At 44.3% G+C, this 17,697-nt stretch overlaps 1 protein-coding gene across 1 annotated transcript in view; it reads left to right on the top strand.

Moving 5' to 3' along the window:
• Positions 1-17,204, top strand: part of LOC141095768 (serum paraoxonase/arylesterase 2-like) — a 28,970-nt gene extending 11,766 nt beyond the window's left edge. Inside the window, exons 3-9 of the mRNA XM_073582071.1 lie at positions 525-580; positions 3,644-3,812; positions 7,192-7,318; positions 8,702-8,902; positions 14,990-15,071; positions 15,564-15,692; positions 16,160-17,204. Of these exons, the coding sequence (XP_073438172.1) occupies positions 525-580; positions 3,644-3,812; positions 7,192-7,318; positions 8,702-8,902; positions 14,990-15,071; positions 15,564-15,692; positions 16,160-16,318 (923 nt within the window). The 3' untranslated portion in view covers positions 16,319-17,204. The remainder of the gene's footprint in view (positions 1-524; positions 581-3,643; positions 3,813-7,191; positions 7,319-8,701; positions 8,903-14,989; positions 15,072-15,563; positions 15,693-16,159) is intronic.
• Positions 17,205-17,697: the final 493 nt, after the last annotated feature.

Below are 17,697 nucleotides of genomic sequence, written 5' to 3'. Positions count from 1 at the left end.
AAAAACTAAGGCTATGTTCACACTAGGTGTTTTTTTCCGTGTTTTTTTTCCGTGTTTTTTTTCCTGCAAAAAACCCTGTTCTCTTGGCAGTAAGGAACTTGCCTCATAAAGCAGGTTTTGCTTGGTTTTTGTTGCATTTCTTGCTGCATTTTTGTCAGGCTACACTTGTTTCTTGTGCATGCTGATAAAGTTTACTGTGAAAAAAAATCTGATTCTACTCCATAAGGTTTTGGCACAATACACGTTGCTAATACCTGATAGGCAGGAACACCCAGTTTAGATTGGAGGTGCAAATATTGGACTCTAGGACCATTCCCTGTACTTATCAGTTTATGAGCCGAGTTTCGGGCAGATTTCCAGTTTCGGAAACCTTGATTAAATTAAATATTTGGTCATTATTAGAAAAGTCCGCTGCTTGTTGATGGTTTCCATGACAAAAACAAACCTGATTGTTTAGCGCTACATTGTGCGCTATTGAAATAAAACGCAACCAACGCCTCTTTATTTCATGATTACTCTTGCAGAATATGGCTCTGAGGACATCGCCATTCTTCCCAACGGTCTGGCCTTCATCACCTCTGTAAGTACACTGGATTATCTAGCAAAATTAAAGGGTTTATCTGGGGTTAGAAAAACAGTCAACTTCTTCCATAAACAGCGCCAGTCTCGTCCGTGGGTTGTGTCTGGTACTGCAAGCCAGATCGATTGAAGTAAAGGATCAGATCTGCAATATCACACACAGCCTGTGGATGGGGATGGCGCTGTTTATGCAAGAAATAATCTATTCTATTATTTCTAAACACTGTTTTTTTCAGTGATTCCTTTGTATCCCCATTCATACTGCACCCACACACACAAATGATACACCATTTGAAAGGTAAACTTGCCCCCTTCAGCAAGAAAATAACCAAACAACTCACACATCCATGATTTGATCACAAAATACAGTTTAAACATTACTTTTCATAAAACTGCAGTAAGGAAAAATGACCTGCAGGTGGCACCACAGTACCCCATAGCACACTACCACAAAGCTGCTTACAGACATCACAAACAAATTCAAACATTTGCCTTTGGGGCTTTTCATCTTGCCGAACTGCTTGCCCAGCCTATTTTTGCCAAATTGGAGGATTTTGCACACTTCACTGCAGATGAAGCACATATGCAAACACATTTGTAAACATGCACTGCCTATTGAATTGCACATTTGCTCCATTCATACTCCACCCACACAAACAAATGATACACCTTTTGAAAGGTCAAATTACCTGCAGGTGGCAGCACACTATCCCAAAGCACACTACCACAAAGCTGCCTACAGACATCACAAACCAATCCAAGTATTTGCCTTGGGGTCTTTGCAGCTTGCTCAAGTGCTTGCCCAGCCTATTCCAGGCATATTGGAGGATTGCACACTTCACTGCAGGTGAGTCACATATGCAAACACATTGGTATATATGCACTGCTTTTTCGGTGATTACTTCGCCCCACACACATACACATGATACACCCTTTGAAAGGTAAACTAATACTTTGCAATTTCCACAACATGACATAGTTCACTGCTAAATATTATTGCTATATAATATCTAAATACTTTGATACAGTATCCAAATACATGTAATGCTCACATAACACTGACACATAATACTTCTGTTCAATATCCACAACATAATATAATTCAGTGCCAAAATAATACAGTTTATATGATGTCTAAACACCTCAATATAGTATCCAAGTAATACTTACATGTAGTGCTTACATAACACTGCCATACAAAGCAAATATGGCCGTGCATTGCTGATGTAATTCTTCTCTGCAGTACCTAAATAATACTTACATGTGATGGTTACATAGAACTGCCATACAATGCCAAATAATAGTGCAATATCCACAACATGACATATTTCAGTGCTAAAATAATACCGCTATATAACGTCTATATAACCTTGTTATGCTCACATAATACCACCATACAATGCCCAAATAATACTTTCGCATAGTATCTTATTAATACTTGCACGTAGTGCTCACAAAGCACCGCCGTATAATTCTGTACAATATATCCACAGCCAAATATCATCAATCAGTGTAAAAATAAAACCGCAGTATGTCTAAATATTACCTCTGTACTGTATTCAAATAATAATGCATGTAGTGCTGACATAACACTGTCATACAAAGCAATTTATATGGCCATACAACATTCACATAATACTTTCATACAGAATACCAAATTATACTGGTGTTTAGTAGTTCAAATAATACCGCCATATATTACCTAAATGGTGAAATCTCAGAAGTCTCTGTTAGTCCACAGCAATGAAGGGCTACGGGCTGTAATCCTGAGACATCCGCGTTCTTGATTTCCCCTTTGGAAACCGTGCCTCTGGCAGTGCTGGAGGCTGTTGAATTTTCAGGTGCAGCTCTGGACGTTTTTTTTTGCCATGTTATACCGCAGTAATTACTACAAATTAACATTGCCCCCCCCCTGCTGCTCTCTTTCCCCTGCCCTTCTCATACTATTCTGAAACAGTGAATGAAAAGCTGCAGCTGCATCCCCCTCCTCTCCCTCTCCCATGTCTACTAGATATTTATTATAAACTATATGAATTTTTTTTTGTGACTGAGGAGGTTTGTGAGGTTTTATAAAAAGTCTATGGGCAGCTGAATAGGGATTACAAGGGTCACATTATAGGGATTCATCCAGTGATCAGTACCACCACAAGTGCTAAGAATAAACCCGTCCTGGCACTGATGATAACATAGAGGTGAATAGGTGAAATCCTGAGTGTCATAAACTCTGGAACCTGTTCATGTTCAATAGTGGTGGGCGTCTCCCCTGCAAGTCTGCATCCTTGTGACCCCTATGACTGTCTGTAGTTAACTTTGGAAATAACCATTTAAAGGTTTAAAGGGATATTTATTTCTATCCTATAAGCGATATCATATGGCCAAGATAAGCCATCCCTTTATGTTTAACCTTATAGCTAACCTTTAGGAGTCTAGGATAATCCCCAATTTGGAAAATAAATAATTGTATCCCAAATCTCAGCTCTGGCCACGTTACAGTATTTCCCTGCACAGTGGCACTAGGCCACCCACTCTCCAGGGGTGGATAAGTGTTAGAATCAAAGAAGCAAGAGAGGTAGGCGCAGACATGTACAAACCTATGTTGCTGTTTTCTAGTAAGTGTTTTCTCAGCCAGTGCTGGATTTACAGACACACTGCACAGTAGAGCTGTAAAATGCTGTATATACTTCTGTTTCCTGGTAAGTGTTTATCTAGTTTCAGAGCTGGATTCACATCTACACTGCTCTATATTGTTGTATAATGTCCTCCACCATCCTGCTGCTTCTGAACATGTGCTACATAGAGGCAGGAGAGCAGGAATATGTCATGTCTGTATGTGCTGTATATGGGAGACCTCTTAGCAGTCGGTCTCTACTCACTAGCTCAGAGACAGCTGGAAATTACAGAGAGCCTGCAGAGGGTAAAAATGGTGGAAATGCAGCATACAATGCATACTATAGTGTTCTCCCTCCTGAGCACACACAACCGATTATTCAGAAAAGTCCCCGGATACGGCAGGCACGCTTTAAATACTGCATCTTTCATATTAATCCATTTTATGTACTTCTAGGGTCTGAAATTTCCTGGATTTGTGAGCTTTGCTCCTGAAAGACCTGGAGAAATTTTACTTCTGGACCTGAATGATGAGACGCTCCGTCCATCCACTCTGCGGATCAGTAAAGGGTTTGACTTGTCCACATTCAACCCTCATGGAATGGGCATGTACATTGATGAAGAAGGTGAGGTCCCTATGGGGGCAGAGTACTGGACTCATTTGAGGGTATTCTAGTAGGGAATGTTGGGAGATTTCAGCTCTTGAACTACTAGAATTTATGAATGCAGCACTTTTTTTTGCAGATTTATACTTTATGTAACTTGTGAGCAGATCCCAAGCCCCGTTCCTCGCCCGCTGACAAGTTTGACCACTACTTTTTGCTGTTGGCTCTTATTGTTGTGGAATAAGTACAACCCCTGGCAAAAATTATGGACTCACCGGCCTTGGAGGATGTTCATTCAGTTGTTTAATTTTGTAGAAAAAAGCAGATCACAGACATGGCACAAAACTAAAGTCACTTCAAATGGCAACTTTCTGGCTTTAAGAAACACTAAAAGAAATCAAGAACAAAAAATGTGGTAGTCAGTAATGGTGACTTTTTTGGACCAAGCAGAAGGGAAAAATTATGGAATCATGAAAAACAAACCAACAAAAAAAACACTCCAACACATCACTAATATTTTGTTGCACCACCTCTGGCTTTTATAACAGCTTGCAGTTTCTGAGGCATGGACTTAAAGGGAATCTGTCACCTATTTTTGGGCCTATAAGCTGCCGGCACCGCCATCAGGGGCTTATCTACAGCATTCTGTAATGCATTCTGTAATGCTGTAGATAAGCCTCCCGATATAACCTGAAAGAGAAGAAAAAAGAGTTATATTATACTCACCCAGGGGTGGTCCGGGTCTGGTTTTGGTCCAATGGGTGTCGCGGTCCTGTCCAGTGCCTCCCCTGATGGCGGTGCCGGCAGCTTATAGGCCCAAAAATAGGTGACAGATTCCCTTTAATGAGTGTCACACAGTACTCTTCATCAATCTGGCTCCAGCTTTCTCTGATTGTTGTTGCCAGATCAGCTTTGCAGGTCGGAGCCTTGTCATGGACCATTTTCTTCAACTTCCACCAAAGATTTTCAATTGGATTGAGATCCGGACAATTTGCAGGCCATGACATTGACCTTATGTGTCTTTTTTCAAGGAATGTTTTCACAGTTTTTGCTCTATGGCAGGATGCATTATCATCTTGAAAAATGATTTCATCATCCCCAAACATCCTTTCAATTGATGGGATAAGAAAAGTGTCCAAAATATCAACATAAACTTGTGCATTTATTGAAGATGTAATGGCAGCCATCTCCTCAGTGCCTTTGCCTGACATGCAGCCCCAAATCATCAATGACTGTGGAAATTTTCATGTTCACTTCAGGTAGTCATCTTTATAAAATCTCATTGGAACGGCACCAAAGTTCCAGCATCATCACCTTGCCCAATGCAGATTCACGATTCATCACTGAATATGACTTTCATCCAGTCAACCACAGTCCACGATTGCTTTTTCTTAGCCCATTGTAACCTTGTTTTTTCTGTTTAGGTGTTAATGATGGCTTTCGATTAGCTTTTCTGTATGTAAATCCTATTTCCTTTAGGTGGTTTCTTACAGTTCAGTCACAGACGTTGACTCCAGTTTCCTCCCATTCGTTCCTCATTTGTTTTGTTGTGCATTTCCTGTTTTGGAGACATATTGCTTTAAGTTTCCGGTCTTGACGCTTTGATGTCTTCCTTGGTCTACCAGTATGTTTGCCTTTAACAACCTTCCCACGTTGTTTGTATTTGGTCCAGATTTTAGACACAGCTGTCTGTGAACAACCAACATCTTTTGCAACATTGCGTGATGATTTACCCTCTTTTAAGACTTTGATAATCCTCTCCTTTGTTTTAATTGACATCTCTCTTGTTGGAGCCATGATTCATGTCAGTCCACTAGGTGCAACAGCTCTCCAAGGTGTGATCACTCCTTTTTAGATGCAGACTAACGAGCAGATCTAATTTGATGCAGGTGTTAGTTTTGGGAATGAAAATTTACAGGGTGATTCCATAATTTTTTCCCACAGAATTGAGTGATTCCATAATTTTTCCCTTCTGCTTGGTCTAAAAAAGTAACCATTACTGACTACCACATTTTCTGTCCTTGATTTCTTTTAGTGTTTCTTAAAGCCATAAAGTTGCCATTTGAAATGACTTTTTAGTTATTTCTCAGTGGTTTCACTGGGGACACAGGAACTGCGGGTTAATATGCTGCCACCTGGAGGATGACACTAAGAATACATCTTAGCTTTTTTTCTAACCCCTCCCCACTAGAGAACACAGGGCAGCCGAAAACCAGATATTCAGTGTCTCACTGCTCCTAGGGCACCCCTGCCAGGGTACAGCTCTTTCCCCTCATGGTGTAAAAGTCTCATGGGTCTTATGCCGCCATACGTCTGTTCTTATATTCAATGGTGCCGCTACTTAGTCTTCTGTCCACATGATTGCGGAGCTGGAGATGCAAGTGTTAGAACAAGAGAACTACAAGCGACACTTACTCGGGTAGTAACCTGGAGGATTGCTATTCTTTCTTCTTCAGGACTGGCATTAGTTTTCCCACCCAAGGGACAGTATTAGGATGCCCCAATGTCCCCCAATGAAGTGACTATGAAAAAAAGAGTTTTGGTACTCTGTAAAATCTTTTTGTAGCTTTTATTGGGGGACACAGCGCCCTCCCTTGTTTGAGGAGGGGATGTCTTGGTTTTGCTCCTCTTACTGCTTTTGCACTAACTGGACACCGGCTGCCCTGATGTAATATCTTGGGGAGTTGTCAGCTTTTTCCCCAGGTGTATTCTTAGTGTCAGCCTCCAGGTGGCAGCATATTAACTTATAGTTCCTGTATTGCCTGAAGAAGCCACTGAGAAGTAATACCGCCATATGGCATCCAAATAATGCTTACATGTAGTAGCCCTAATGCGAGTTATGGGAATATCATATGGTGAGTACCAACTATCTTGCATTTAGTCACTGACTGGTAATATGCTGTTGGTGCTGTGCAGGAGTATTATGTGACATGGTATGGCAGTGTCATGTTAGTATTACATGTATGGTGGTATTATATAACATAGTATGGGAGTATTATTTTGGCTGTGAATTATATTATGGGTATTTGTACAGAAGAGACATTTGGCGTTGGGTGTTTTTTTTCTTAAAGGGGTAGTCTGGTCTAACATGAAAGTCTGCAGTCGCTCTGTGACTATGTTCATTCTAGACCTTACAACCCCTTTAAGTTCAGATCTATCTGTGTTGTATGTGAATATTTTTTTTTTATAATTTCCAGATAGAACTGTATAAAAATCTCTACCGTACAGCAAATCTCCAGAGTTTGGTCCCTACGTGCAGCAGCCCCCTTATCTCTACTTTTTAGGGTCTCTTATACCTTGGAGTAAAGAGAAAAGAAAAATTGTGCTCCAACCTCCATTTTCAGCCTTACTGGGGGGAGCGTTTTTATTCAGGTCTCTTAATGGTCCCCCTCTGTTTCAGATGACTCGGTCTACCTCTTCGTGGTGAATCATCCCCATTACAAGTCTACCGTTGAGATATTCAAGTATGAGGAGGAGGAAAATGTTCTCGTCCACGTGAAAACCATTAAACACTCAGCGCTGTACAAGTACGGAGGATAAATGACAGATTTTACTAGGGAAATCAGAGGAGTAGAACTCGCCGACTGTTATAAATGTTGGTGTTCCCATGCCGGGACTCCCCTCTATGAGCCAGGAAGGGCCATGCTTCGTTTTTTGCTCTTTTGATCCCCGCACACCTCTTCCCAGTGTCATATCCATTATTTTAGTTCTTTATTTTTTTTTTTGCGTTTCTTACACCATCTTTTGAAAACTGTAACTTTTTTTTTTTAAACTTTTCTGTTGATGTAGCTTGTGTATTTTTATTTTTGCACCTGTCCCGTATGGTGGAGTCAGCTCCCAGTATGGGCACCCTGATGGTGATACACTATTATATTGTGGTGCGGGATAGCCCTTTATAGAAGTAGCACAGCTGAGATCCTCCGATGTTCATGTAAGGCGGCCAGGGTGGTAGTCATGGCAAACGGGCTGTAGTGTTTCCACACCCTGGTGCCCCACAGATAAAACACAATGTCCCTCCTTCTGCATGTGCAGCATGCACAGCAGTACACTTACATTCACTGTCAGAGTCCTCTCAAGTTCTGTCACCCTGGGTCCACGTTTCTGAGCTCCACAAAACATCTCAGACACATTTCTTTTCCAACAGTTGAACTTTACTAAGCAGTAGGGCATCCATCACACTTGCAGCACAGGTTTCACAAAAGGGCATCTTCTGAGCTTTCCCTGCCTTCCGGGCAACCTCTATCTTTCCTGTCAGCTCTGTCTCTCTCCTTCTTCTGGCAATACCTGCCTTATCTGTAGACAATCTGTCTCATCCGTGCCTTCGGTATCACCAGCTCCCTGCCATCCCCTCGTCCGTTTCCAATAAGGAAAGGTTCCAGGAATGCCATCTCAGCTACTCCTTCCCCGGTCATAGACCCCGGTTCCTTCTTGGGACGGTCCTTCCTAAACTGGTGCCCACCTACACGATCCTCAGCCTGGGGCCCCTTCCTGCTGTAGCAGCTCTATCCCCACAGCTGGCAGACTGTCTTCTCCACTGGCCTGTACACCCTGCCCTGGGCAAGGCTGCCCGGTTCTGCTCTCTAACCATGAAGTGTCCTGATTATATGCCTATGTTATGCCCTGCTCTACTTTAACTTCTCCCCACTGACAAACCTCTATGCTAACTGAACTATTCTGTTCTATCCTATTGTAAACGGTCCTATATTTTCTCCTAGTCTATCCCTAAGCCTATACACAGTACATGACAAATACACCTCATTACAGTACATAACAAGTACAATAACATTAGCGAACAATGAGGTGCCACACGTAATCACGTGAACAGCGTCCAGGAGAGAGGAGGCATGTGAGGGTCCCCGCCACCTCCTTACATTCAGACTGATGCACTTTTCCTATTTTTTGTCTTTCAGTGTCAATGACATAGTTCCAGTCGGACCAGAGAGCTTTTACGCCACTATTGATTTTTACTTTTCGGACTTCATCATGAGAATTGTAGAAATGGTATTTGGATTGAGATTGGCAAACGTGGTGTATTACAGTCCAGGAGAGGTCAGAGAGGTCGCAGCGGGATTCTACCATGCAAATGGGATCGCCATGTCTACTGACCAAAAGTATCTGCTCCTCATTACTGCAAATCAACCATTTTTCTTTAGCGCCCCCTATAACAGCAGTCTGGATGTGTAGTCTGGAGCCCCCTATAAAAGCAGTCTGGATGTGTAGTGTAGAGCCCCCCCTATAACAGCAGTCTGGATGTGTAGTCTGGAGCCCCCCCTCTAACAGCAGTCTGGATGTGTAGTCTGGAACCCCCTATAACAGCAGTCTGGATGTGTAGTCTGGAGCCCCCTATACCAGCAGTCTGGATGTGTTGTCTGGAACCCCCTATAACATCAGTCTGGATGTGTAGTCTGGAGCCCCCTATAACATCAGTCTTGATGTGTAGTCTAGAGCCCCCCCTATAACAGCAGTCTGGATGTGTAGTCTGGAGCCCCCCTATAACAGCAGTCTGGATGTGTAGTCTGGAGCCCCCTATAACAGCAGTCTGGATGTGTAGTCTGGAGCCCTCTCTAACATCAGTCTGGATGTGTTGTCTGGAGCTCCCTATAACAGCAGTCTGGATGTGTAGTCTGGAGCCACCCTATAACATCAGTCTGGATGTGTAGTCTGGAGCCCCCTCTAACAGCAGTCTGGATGTGTAGTCTGGAGCCCCCTATAACAGCAGTTTGGATGTATAGTCTGGAGCCCCCTAAACAGCAGTCTGGATGTGTAGTCTGGAGCTCCCTATAACAGCAGTCTGGATGTGTAGTGTGGAGCTCCCTATAACAGCAGTCTGGATGTATAGTCTGGAGCCCTCTATAACAGCAGTTTGGATGTGTAGTCTGGAGCTCCCTATAACAGAAGTCTGGATGTGTAGTCTGGAGCTCCCTATAACAGAAGTCTGGATGTGTAGTCTGGAGCCCCTCTATAACAGCAGTCTGGATGTGTAGTCTGGAGCCCCTCTATAACAGCAGTCAGGATGTGTAGTCTGGAGCCCCTCTATAACAGCAGTCAGGATGTGTAGTCTGGAGCCCCTCTATAACAGCAGTCTGGATGTGTAGTCTGGAGCCCCTCTATAACAGCAGTCTGGATGTGTAGTCTGGAGCCCCCTAAACAGCAGTCTGGATGTGTAGTCTGGAGCTCCCTATAACAGCAGTCTGGATGTGTAGTGTGGAGCTCCCTATAACAGCAGTCTGGATGTATAGTCTGGAGCCGTCTATAACAGCAGTTTGTATGTGTAGTCTGGAGCTCCCTATAACAGCAGTCTGGATGTGTAGTCTGGAGCTCCCTATAACAGCAGTCTGGATGTGTAGTCTGGAGTGTAGTCTGGAGCTCCCTATAACAGCAGTCTGGATGTGTAGTCTGGAGCCCCCTATAACAGCAGTCTGGATGTGTAGTCTGGAGCCCCCTATAACAGCAGTCTGGATGTGTAGTCTGGAGCCCCCTATAACAGCAGTCTGGATGTGTAGTCTGGATGTGTAGTCTGGAGCCCCCTATAACAGCAGTGTGGATGTGTAGTCTGAAGCCCCCCTATAACATCAGTCTGGATGAGTAGTTTGGAGCCCCCTATAACAGCAGTCTGGATGTGTAGTCTGGAGCCCCCTATAACAGCAGTCTGGATGTGTAGTCTGGAGCCCTCTATAACAGCATCTCTGAATGTGTAGTCTGGAGCCCCCCTATAACATCAGTCTGGATGAGTAGTCTGGAGCCCCCTATAACAGCAGTCTGGATGTGTAGTCTGGAGCTCCCTATAACAGCAGTCTGGATGTGTAGTCTGGAGCCACCCTATAACATCAGTCTGGATATGTAGTCTGGAGCCCCCTATAACATCAGTCTTGATGTGTAGTCTAGAGCCCCCCCTATAACAGCAGTCTGGATGTGTAGTCTGGATGTGTAGTCTGGAGCCCCCCTATAACAGCAGTCTGGATGTGTAGTCTGGAGCCTCCTATAACAGCAGTCTGGATTTGTAGTCTGGAGCCCTCTCTAACATCAGTCTGGATGTGTAGTCTGGAGGCACCCTATAACATCAGTCTGGATGTGTAGTCTGGAGCCCCCTATAACAGCAGTCTGGATGTGTAGTCTGGAGCCCCCTATAACAGCAGTTTGGATGTATAGTCTGGAGCTCCCTATAACAGCAGTTTGGATGTATAGTCTGGAGCTCCCTATAACAGCAGTCTGGATGTGTAGTCTGGAGCCCCTCTATAACAGCAGTCTGGATGTGTAGTCTGGAGCCCCTCTATAACAGCAGTCTGGATGTGTAGTCTGGAGCCCCCTAAACAGCAGTCTGGATGTGTAGTCTGGAGCTCCCTATAACAGCAGTCTGGATGTGTAGTGTGGAGCTCCCTATAACAGCAGTCTGGATGTGTAGTCTGGAGCTCCGTATAACAGAAGTCTGGATGTGTAGTCTGGAGCTCCCTATAACAGAAGTCTGGATGTGTAGTCTGGAGCAGCTCTATAACAGCAGTCTGGATGTGTAGTCTGGCCCCTCTATAACAGCAGTCTGGATGTGTAGTCTGGAGCCCTCTATAACAGCAGTTTGGATGTGTAGTATGGAGCTCCCTATAACAGCAGTCTGGATGTGAAGTCTGGAGCTCCCTATAACAGCAGTCTGGATGTGTAGTCTGGAGTGTAGTCTGGAGCTCCCTATAACAGCAGTCTGGATGTGTAGTCTGGAGCTCCCTATAACAGCAGTCTGGAGTGTAGTCTGGAGCCCCCTATAACAGCAGTCTGGATGAGTAGTTTGGAGCCCCCTATAACAGCAGTCTGGATGTGTAGCCTGGAGCCCCCTATAACAGCAGTCTGGATGTGTAGTCTGGAGCCCTCTATAACAGCAGTCTGGATGTGTAGTCTGGAGCCCCCCTATAACATCAGTCTGGATGAGTAGTCTGGAGCCCCCTATAACAGCAGTCTGGATGTGTAGTCTGCAGCCCCCTATAACAGCAGTCTGGATGTGTAGTCTGGTGCCCCCTATAACAGCAGTCTGGGTGTGTAGTCTGGAGCCCCCTCTAACAGCAGTCTGGATGTCTACTCTGGAGCCCCCCTATAACAGCAGTCTGGATGTCTACTCTGGAGCCCCCCTATAACAGCAGTCTGGATGTGTAGTCTGGAGCTCCCTATAACAGCAGTCTGGGTGTGTAGTCTGGAGCCCCCTCTAACAGCAGTCTGGATGTGTAGTCTGGTGCCCCCTATAACAGCAGTCTGGATGTGTAGTCTGGAGCCCCCTATAACAGCAGTCTGGATGTGTAGTCTGCAGCCCCCTATAACAGCAGTCTGGATGTGTAGTCTGGTGCCCCCTATAACAGCAGTCTGGGTGTGTAGTCTGGAGCCCCCTCTAACAGCAGTCTGGATGTGTACTCTGGAGCCCCCCTATAACAGCAGTCTGGATGTGTAGTCTGGAGCCCCCTATAACAGCAGTCTGGATGTGTAGTCTGGTGCCCCCTATAACAGCAGTCTGGGTGTGTAGTCTGGAGCCCCCTCTAACAGCAGTCTGGATGTGTACTCTGGAGCCCCCCTATAACATCAGTCTGGATGAGTAGTCTGGAGCCCCCTATAACAGCATTCTGGATGTGTAGTCTGCAGCCCCCTATAACAGCAGTCTGGATGTGTAGTCTGGTGCCCCCTATAACAGCAGTCTGGGTGTGTAGTCTGGAGCCCCCTCTAACAGCAGTCTGGATGTGTACTCTGGAGCCCCCCTATAACAGCAGTCTGGATGTGTAGTCTGGAGCCCCCCTATAACAGCAGTCTGGATGTGTAGTCTGGAGCCCCCTATAACAGCAGTCTGGATGTGTAGTCTGGAGCCCCCTATAACAGCAGTCTGGATGTGTAGTCTGGAGCCCTCTATAACAGCAGTCTGGATGTGTAGTCTGGAGCCCCCTATAACAGCAGTCTGGATGTGTAGTCTGGAGCCCCCTATAACAGCAGTCTGGATGTGTAGTCTGGAGCCCTCTATAACAGCAGTCTGGATGTGTAGTCTGGTGCACCCCCATTCAAATATCAGTGTGAGTTTGTGAACCCTTCAGAATTTTCCATATCTCTACAGTTGACTCAAAACTACATGAGATGTTCACACAATTTCAAGTCCTAAAAATAGATGAGAACCAAAGGGAAACAAATGAGTGAAAAATATTAGACTTTAAATGAGGAATATGATCCAATATCACGTCTGCAAGTGGCAAAAATATGTGAACCTTTAGAAATGAAGATTTAATTGGTGAAATTAGAGTCTGGTGTTTTCAATCAATAGGATCAGATGTGAGTGGGTGACCTATTTAAATGAAAGAATAGGGATCGATCGGAGTCTGATCTTCACAACGCAAGTTTATGGAAGCATGGCATGGATCAAACTGGATTTCTGAGGCCCTTAGAAGAAGTTGTTTGTGCTCATTAGGATGGAGAATTTTCAAAAACCATCTCTAATGAGTTTGTACTCCACCAATACACAGACAGTGTACGAATGGAGAAAATTCAAGAACATTATTACCCTTCTTGTGATTGATCAGTAAAGAATTATCACTGCAAGAGTAAGTGGTATAATAGTCCATAAAGTCACAAAGGAACCCAAGGTAACATCTAAGTAACTAAAGGCCTCTCTCATATTTGTTAATGTTCATCAGTCCACTGTCAGGAGGACACTGAACAACAATGGTGTGCAATGCAGAACTGCAAAGAGAAAACCACTGCTCTTCAACAAGAACATTGCTGTCTGTCTGAAGTTTGCTAAAGATCACGTGGACAAAGCCAGAAGGCTATTGGGACAATATTTTGTCAATAGACAAGATCAAAATAGATATTTCTGGTTTAAACGAGAAGCGTATGATTACAGAGAGAAAAACCACTACAGTCTACATACCTCACACCATCTGTGACACACGGTGCTAGTTGTATCATGGTATGGGCTGTTTTCTGTATTTGGACCAGGACGGCTGCTATTATTAATGGAACAATGAATTGTAAATTTTATCTACCAATTCTAAAGTACAATGTCCATGCTTCTGTCCGTGAACTAAAGTTCAAGAGGATGTGGACCATGCTGCAAGACATCGACCCAAGGCATATAATTGTTGTTTGGTTCAATTTTATACAGCTACTAGCTGAAGAGCCCAGCGCTGCCCGGGCATAGTAACTAACTGTGGTTAGTTATAGCAAATTATAATTATCCTCCATCCCATAGTCCCGTGCCCATATACGCATCATGCATATCCACGATCCGATAGGCCCGTGCCTATATACCCATCATACATATCCACGATCCCATAGGCCCGTGCCTATATACCCATCATACATATCCTCCATCCCATAGTCGAATGCCCATATACCCATCATACATATTCGCCATCCCATAGTCGAGTTCCCATATACCCATCACACATCCTCCATCCCAAAGTCCCATGCCCATATACCCATCATACATATTCGCCATCCCATAGTCCAGTGCCCATATACCCATCATACATATCCTCCATCCCATAGTCCAGTGCCCATATACCCATCATACATATTCGCCATCCCATAGTCGAGTGCCCATATACCCATCACACATCCTTCATCTCATAGTCCCATGCCCATATTCCCATCATACATATTCTCCATCCCATAGGCCCGTGCCCATATACCCATCATACATATCCTCCATCCCATAGTCCAGTGCCCATATACCCATCATACATATCCTCCATCCCATAGTCCAGTGCCCATATACCCGTCATACATATCCTCCATCCCATAGTCCAGTACCCATATACCCATCACACATCCTCCATCCCATAGTCAACCATTATGACATCATAATGAGCGGCGGGGCTTGCAACCTATGATGACATCAGCGTCGCCATGGCAACCATTATGACATCATAATGAGGGGCGGGGCTTGATACACACACACTTTTTCCCCATTATGTAGATAGGGGCAAATTTGTTTGGTGAATTGAAACACGTGGGGTTAAAATTTCACCTCACAACATAGCCTAGGACTCTCTCGGGATCCAGACGTGTGACTGTAGCTGCGACGGTGCGGATGCCAATCCCGGACATACATACATACATACACACACTTGAGCTTTATATATTAGATATGGAAAATTCTTAAGGGTTCACAAACTTTTAAACACCATCATAATTGTAGTCTGGAGCCCCCTTATAATGGCAGCATTTTGTGTTTCTTGTAGGTACATCTATGTCGCTGACATCACTGGTCGCACAGTTAATGTTTATGAAAAGCATGCAAACTGGTCCCTGTCTCCAGTAAAGGTAATCCTGAGAACAAGGTGGGGTCTTATTTCCGATTCTCACAGTGATGTATTTTATTGAGATATCAGACAGAGACCACTTTTAACCATGTGAGCACCACAGCCGTCATGTCACCATTGACCCAAGGGACGTTAAATTTTCTTGGCTGCATTTTCTCTCTTCTACATATCTTTCATAACCAGTTATATGACAACATTCTGTCTGTCTGCAGTCGCCACAAGGGGGAGCTCTCTGCCTCTGAATGTAGACAGCTCCCATTGAGCGCTGTATGCAGTAATTCCTGAGCTGTGCGGTGTCGGTGCAGAGGATTTGGAGACCTAAAAAGACATTAAGTCAATGAAGTGGCACAGAATTGTGGATCATAAATCTTACAAGGTGGCCACCTTAAGTCTTATAAAAAAATAGAATCGTAGAGGTCAAGTAGACCCGTATATGAAGTCTTTATACATGGATCGAGTAATACTTTTATAAAATTATTTTATGTTATACCAGGTGGTGGAATTAGAGACACTTCCGGATAACCTTTTCGTGGACCCAGTTACAGGAGACGTCTGGATAGGATGTCATCCAAACCTCATGAAGCTTTTCCGTTACGATCCTAAAGATCTTCCCGGGTCAGAGGTTAGTGTATGAATTATAGGGGCATAATACATTATTGTGAAGATTCCAATTCTTTCATGCTCCTAATACTGGCCAAAATAAAATTAATATGAGAGTTAAAAATAAAAAGCGTTGCCATCTGCAGACCCAGCAAAAACCTCCTCTGTCGACATAAAATCTTCTGTAACACAAAGGGATGAGGGGGATGCAGCTGCAGTTTCTCTTTCTGTGTGTGAGACTCATGCTGTGAGGGAGGAGAGATCTGATTGGCTCAGAGCGCACAACACAGCTTTTACATCACACAATAAAATCTGTAGTTGCGCCGACCTTCTCCATCTTGTGGTGTAGTGAAAGTATCACTCGTGGTGACCCTGACGCCAGGTCGCTTGTAGGGAGTGGGAAGCTTGGTGTAACCTGGCAGAATGTATTTCTATCTTGTTTTATGATTTTATTTTTGTACTTTGACCATTGTTTTTTACTTCTTGCAGATTGTCCGCATACAGAACATTCTCTCGGACAATCCCATAGTGTCCACCGTATACGCCAACGACGGCTCGGTCATACAGGGGTCGTCCTGTGCGGCCGTGTACGACAACAAACTTTTCATGGGTACGATATTTCACAAAGCTTTGTGCTGTCAGTTGTAACAATGTGACTGGGCCCCAGAATTCTGCTCCGGAGGCTGAAAGACCACATTTGGCCAGATGGCATTTTATTGGTGGAATTGGCATCGATATTTAAAGGGGATGGCCATTTTTCGTCTCCTATGCTCTGGAATTGACAACCATCTTTTCTCTATAAGGTGCAGGGGTATTCATCCATACCTGTTTCTGACAACACTCAATCTCTAAGTTGTCATCGTCTGCCATTGATGCCACTGTTTATTATGTATTAAAGGGGTTGTCCAGGATTTCAAAAAAACAGTAACAGCGCCATAGCTGTCCATAGGTTGCGTCACTTATTGCAGCCTACTTCCATTCAAATTAATCATTCTAAGGTGCAGTACCTCAGATGACCTTTTTGCAGTTGTGGCGCTGTTTTTGCTTTTCTAAATTTGGGCAACTTTATAAAATAGGACTTCATAATCATTTCCATGGGGGACTCAGATTTTCTAAAAAGTCATATAGCCTAACAGAAGAATCCAGTTACCATCTTAGGACTCTTTCATACATCCATGTCTCCATGACGTGTGGTCACAGCTTTCACACATACCGGAGACAATGACACACGTAGACCCTTTCAAATGAATGGGTCTGTGCACATGTCAGTGTGCTTCCACGGACCGGGTGTCCGTGGACAAAACACGCTGACATGTCCGTTTTTTACCGTCAGCATGGACAGCAAAACGTCCCGCACATGTGCACACGGAGAACACACATTGATGTCATCCGTGTGACACACATCGGCACCTGGGAAGAAGCGCTAGAGTAAGCACTGTTCCCCGGTGGCAGGTGCTGAAGACGCTCTCATCATTCTCCCTTGCTCTGCAGGCGATCGGCGCGAGCAGAGGAGAATGATGAGAGTTATATTAAAGTCAGAATGATGACAGCAGGTGGGGGCTTTTGGGACTATTACTCCCATCATCCGGCACTTGCTGCTGCTAATAACAGTGACAGCAGGAGCGGATGATCGGGGTTTTCCTCAGCCGCCGCCTGCGGTCTAATGAAATAAATGAATGAAAAACCCGATATGGGTCCCCCCTATTTTCTTGAACAAACCAGGAGCAATACTCACAGCTGGGGGCTGAAACCCTCAGCTGTCGGCTTCAGCAAGGCTGGTTATCAAGAATAGAGGGGTCCTATTCTGTTTTTTTTAATTATTTAAATAAATAATTTACAAAAACGGCGTGGGGTCCCCCCCATTTTTGACAGCCAGCTTTGCTAAAGCTCACAGCTGGGGGCTGGTATTCTCAGGCTGGCAAGGGGCCTTTGATATAGGCTCCCTCCAGCCTAAAAACAGCAGCCTGCAGCTGCCCAGAAAAGGCACATCTATTAGATGCGCCTTTTCTGGTGCTTTGCCGGGCTCT

This window comes from Dendrobates tinctorius, unplaced genomic scaffold (genome assembly GCF_039654945.1).
Source record: "Dendrobates tinctorius isolate UK_male_01 unplaced genomic scaffold, ASM3965494v1 ptg000070l, whole genome shotgun sequence".
NCBI lineage: Eukaryota > Metazoa > Chordata > Amphibia > Anura > Dendrobatidae > Dendrobates > Dendrobates tinctorius.
The sequence above is the reverse complement of the archived record's forward strand: the minus strand, read 5'-3'. Positions and strand labels throughout refer to the sequence as shown.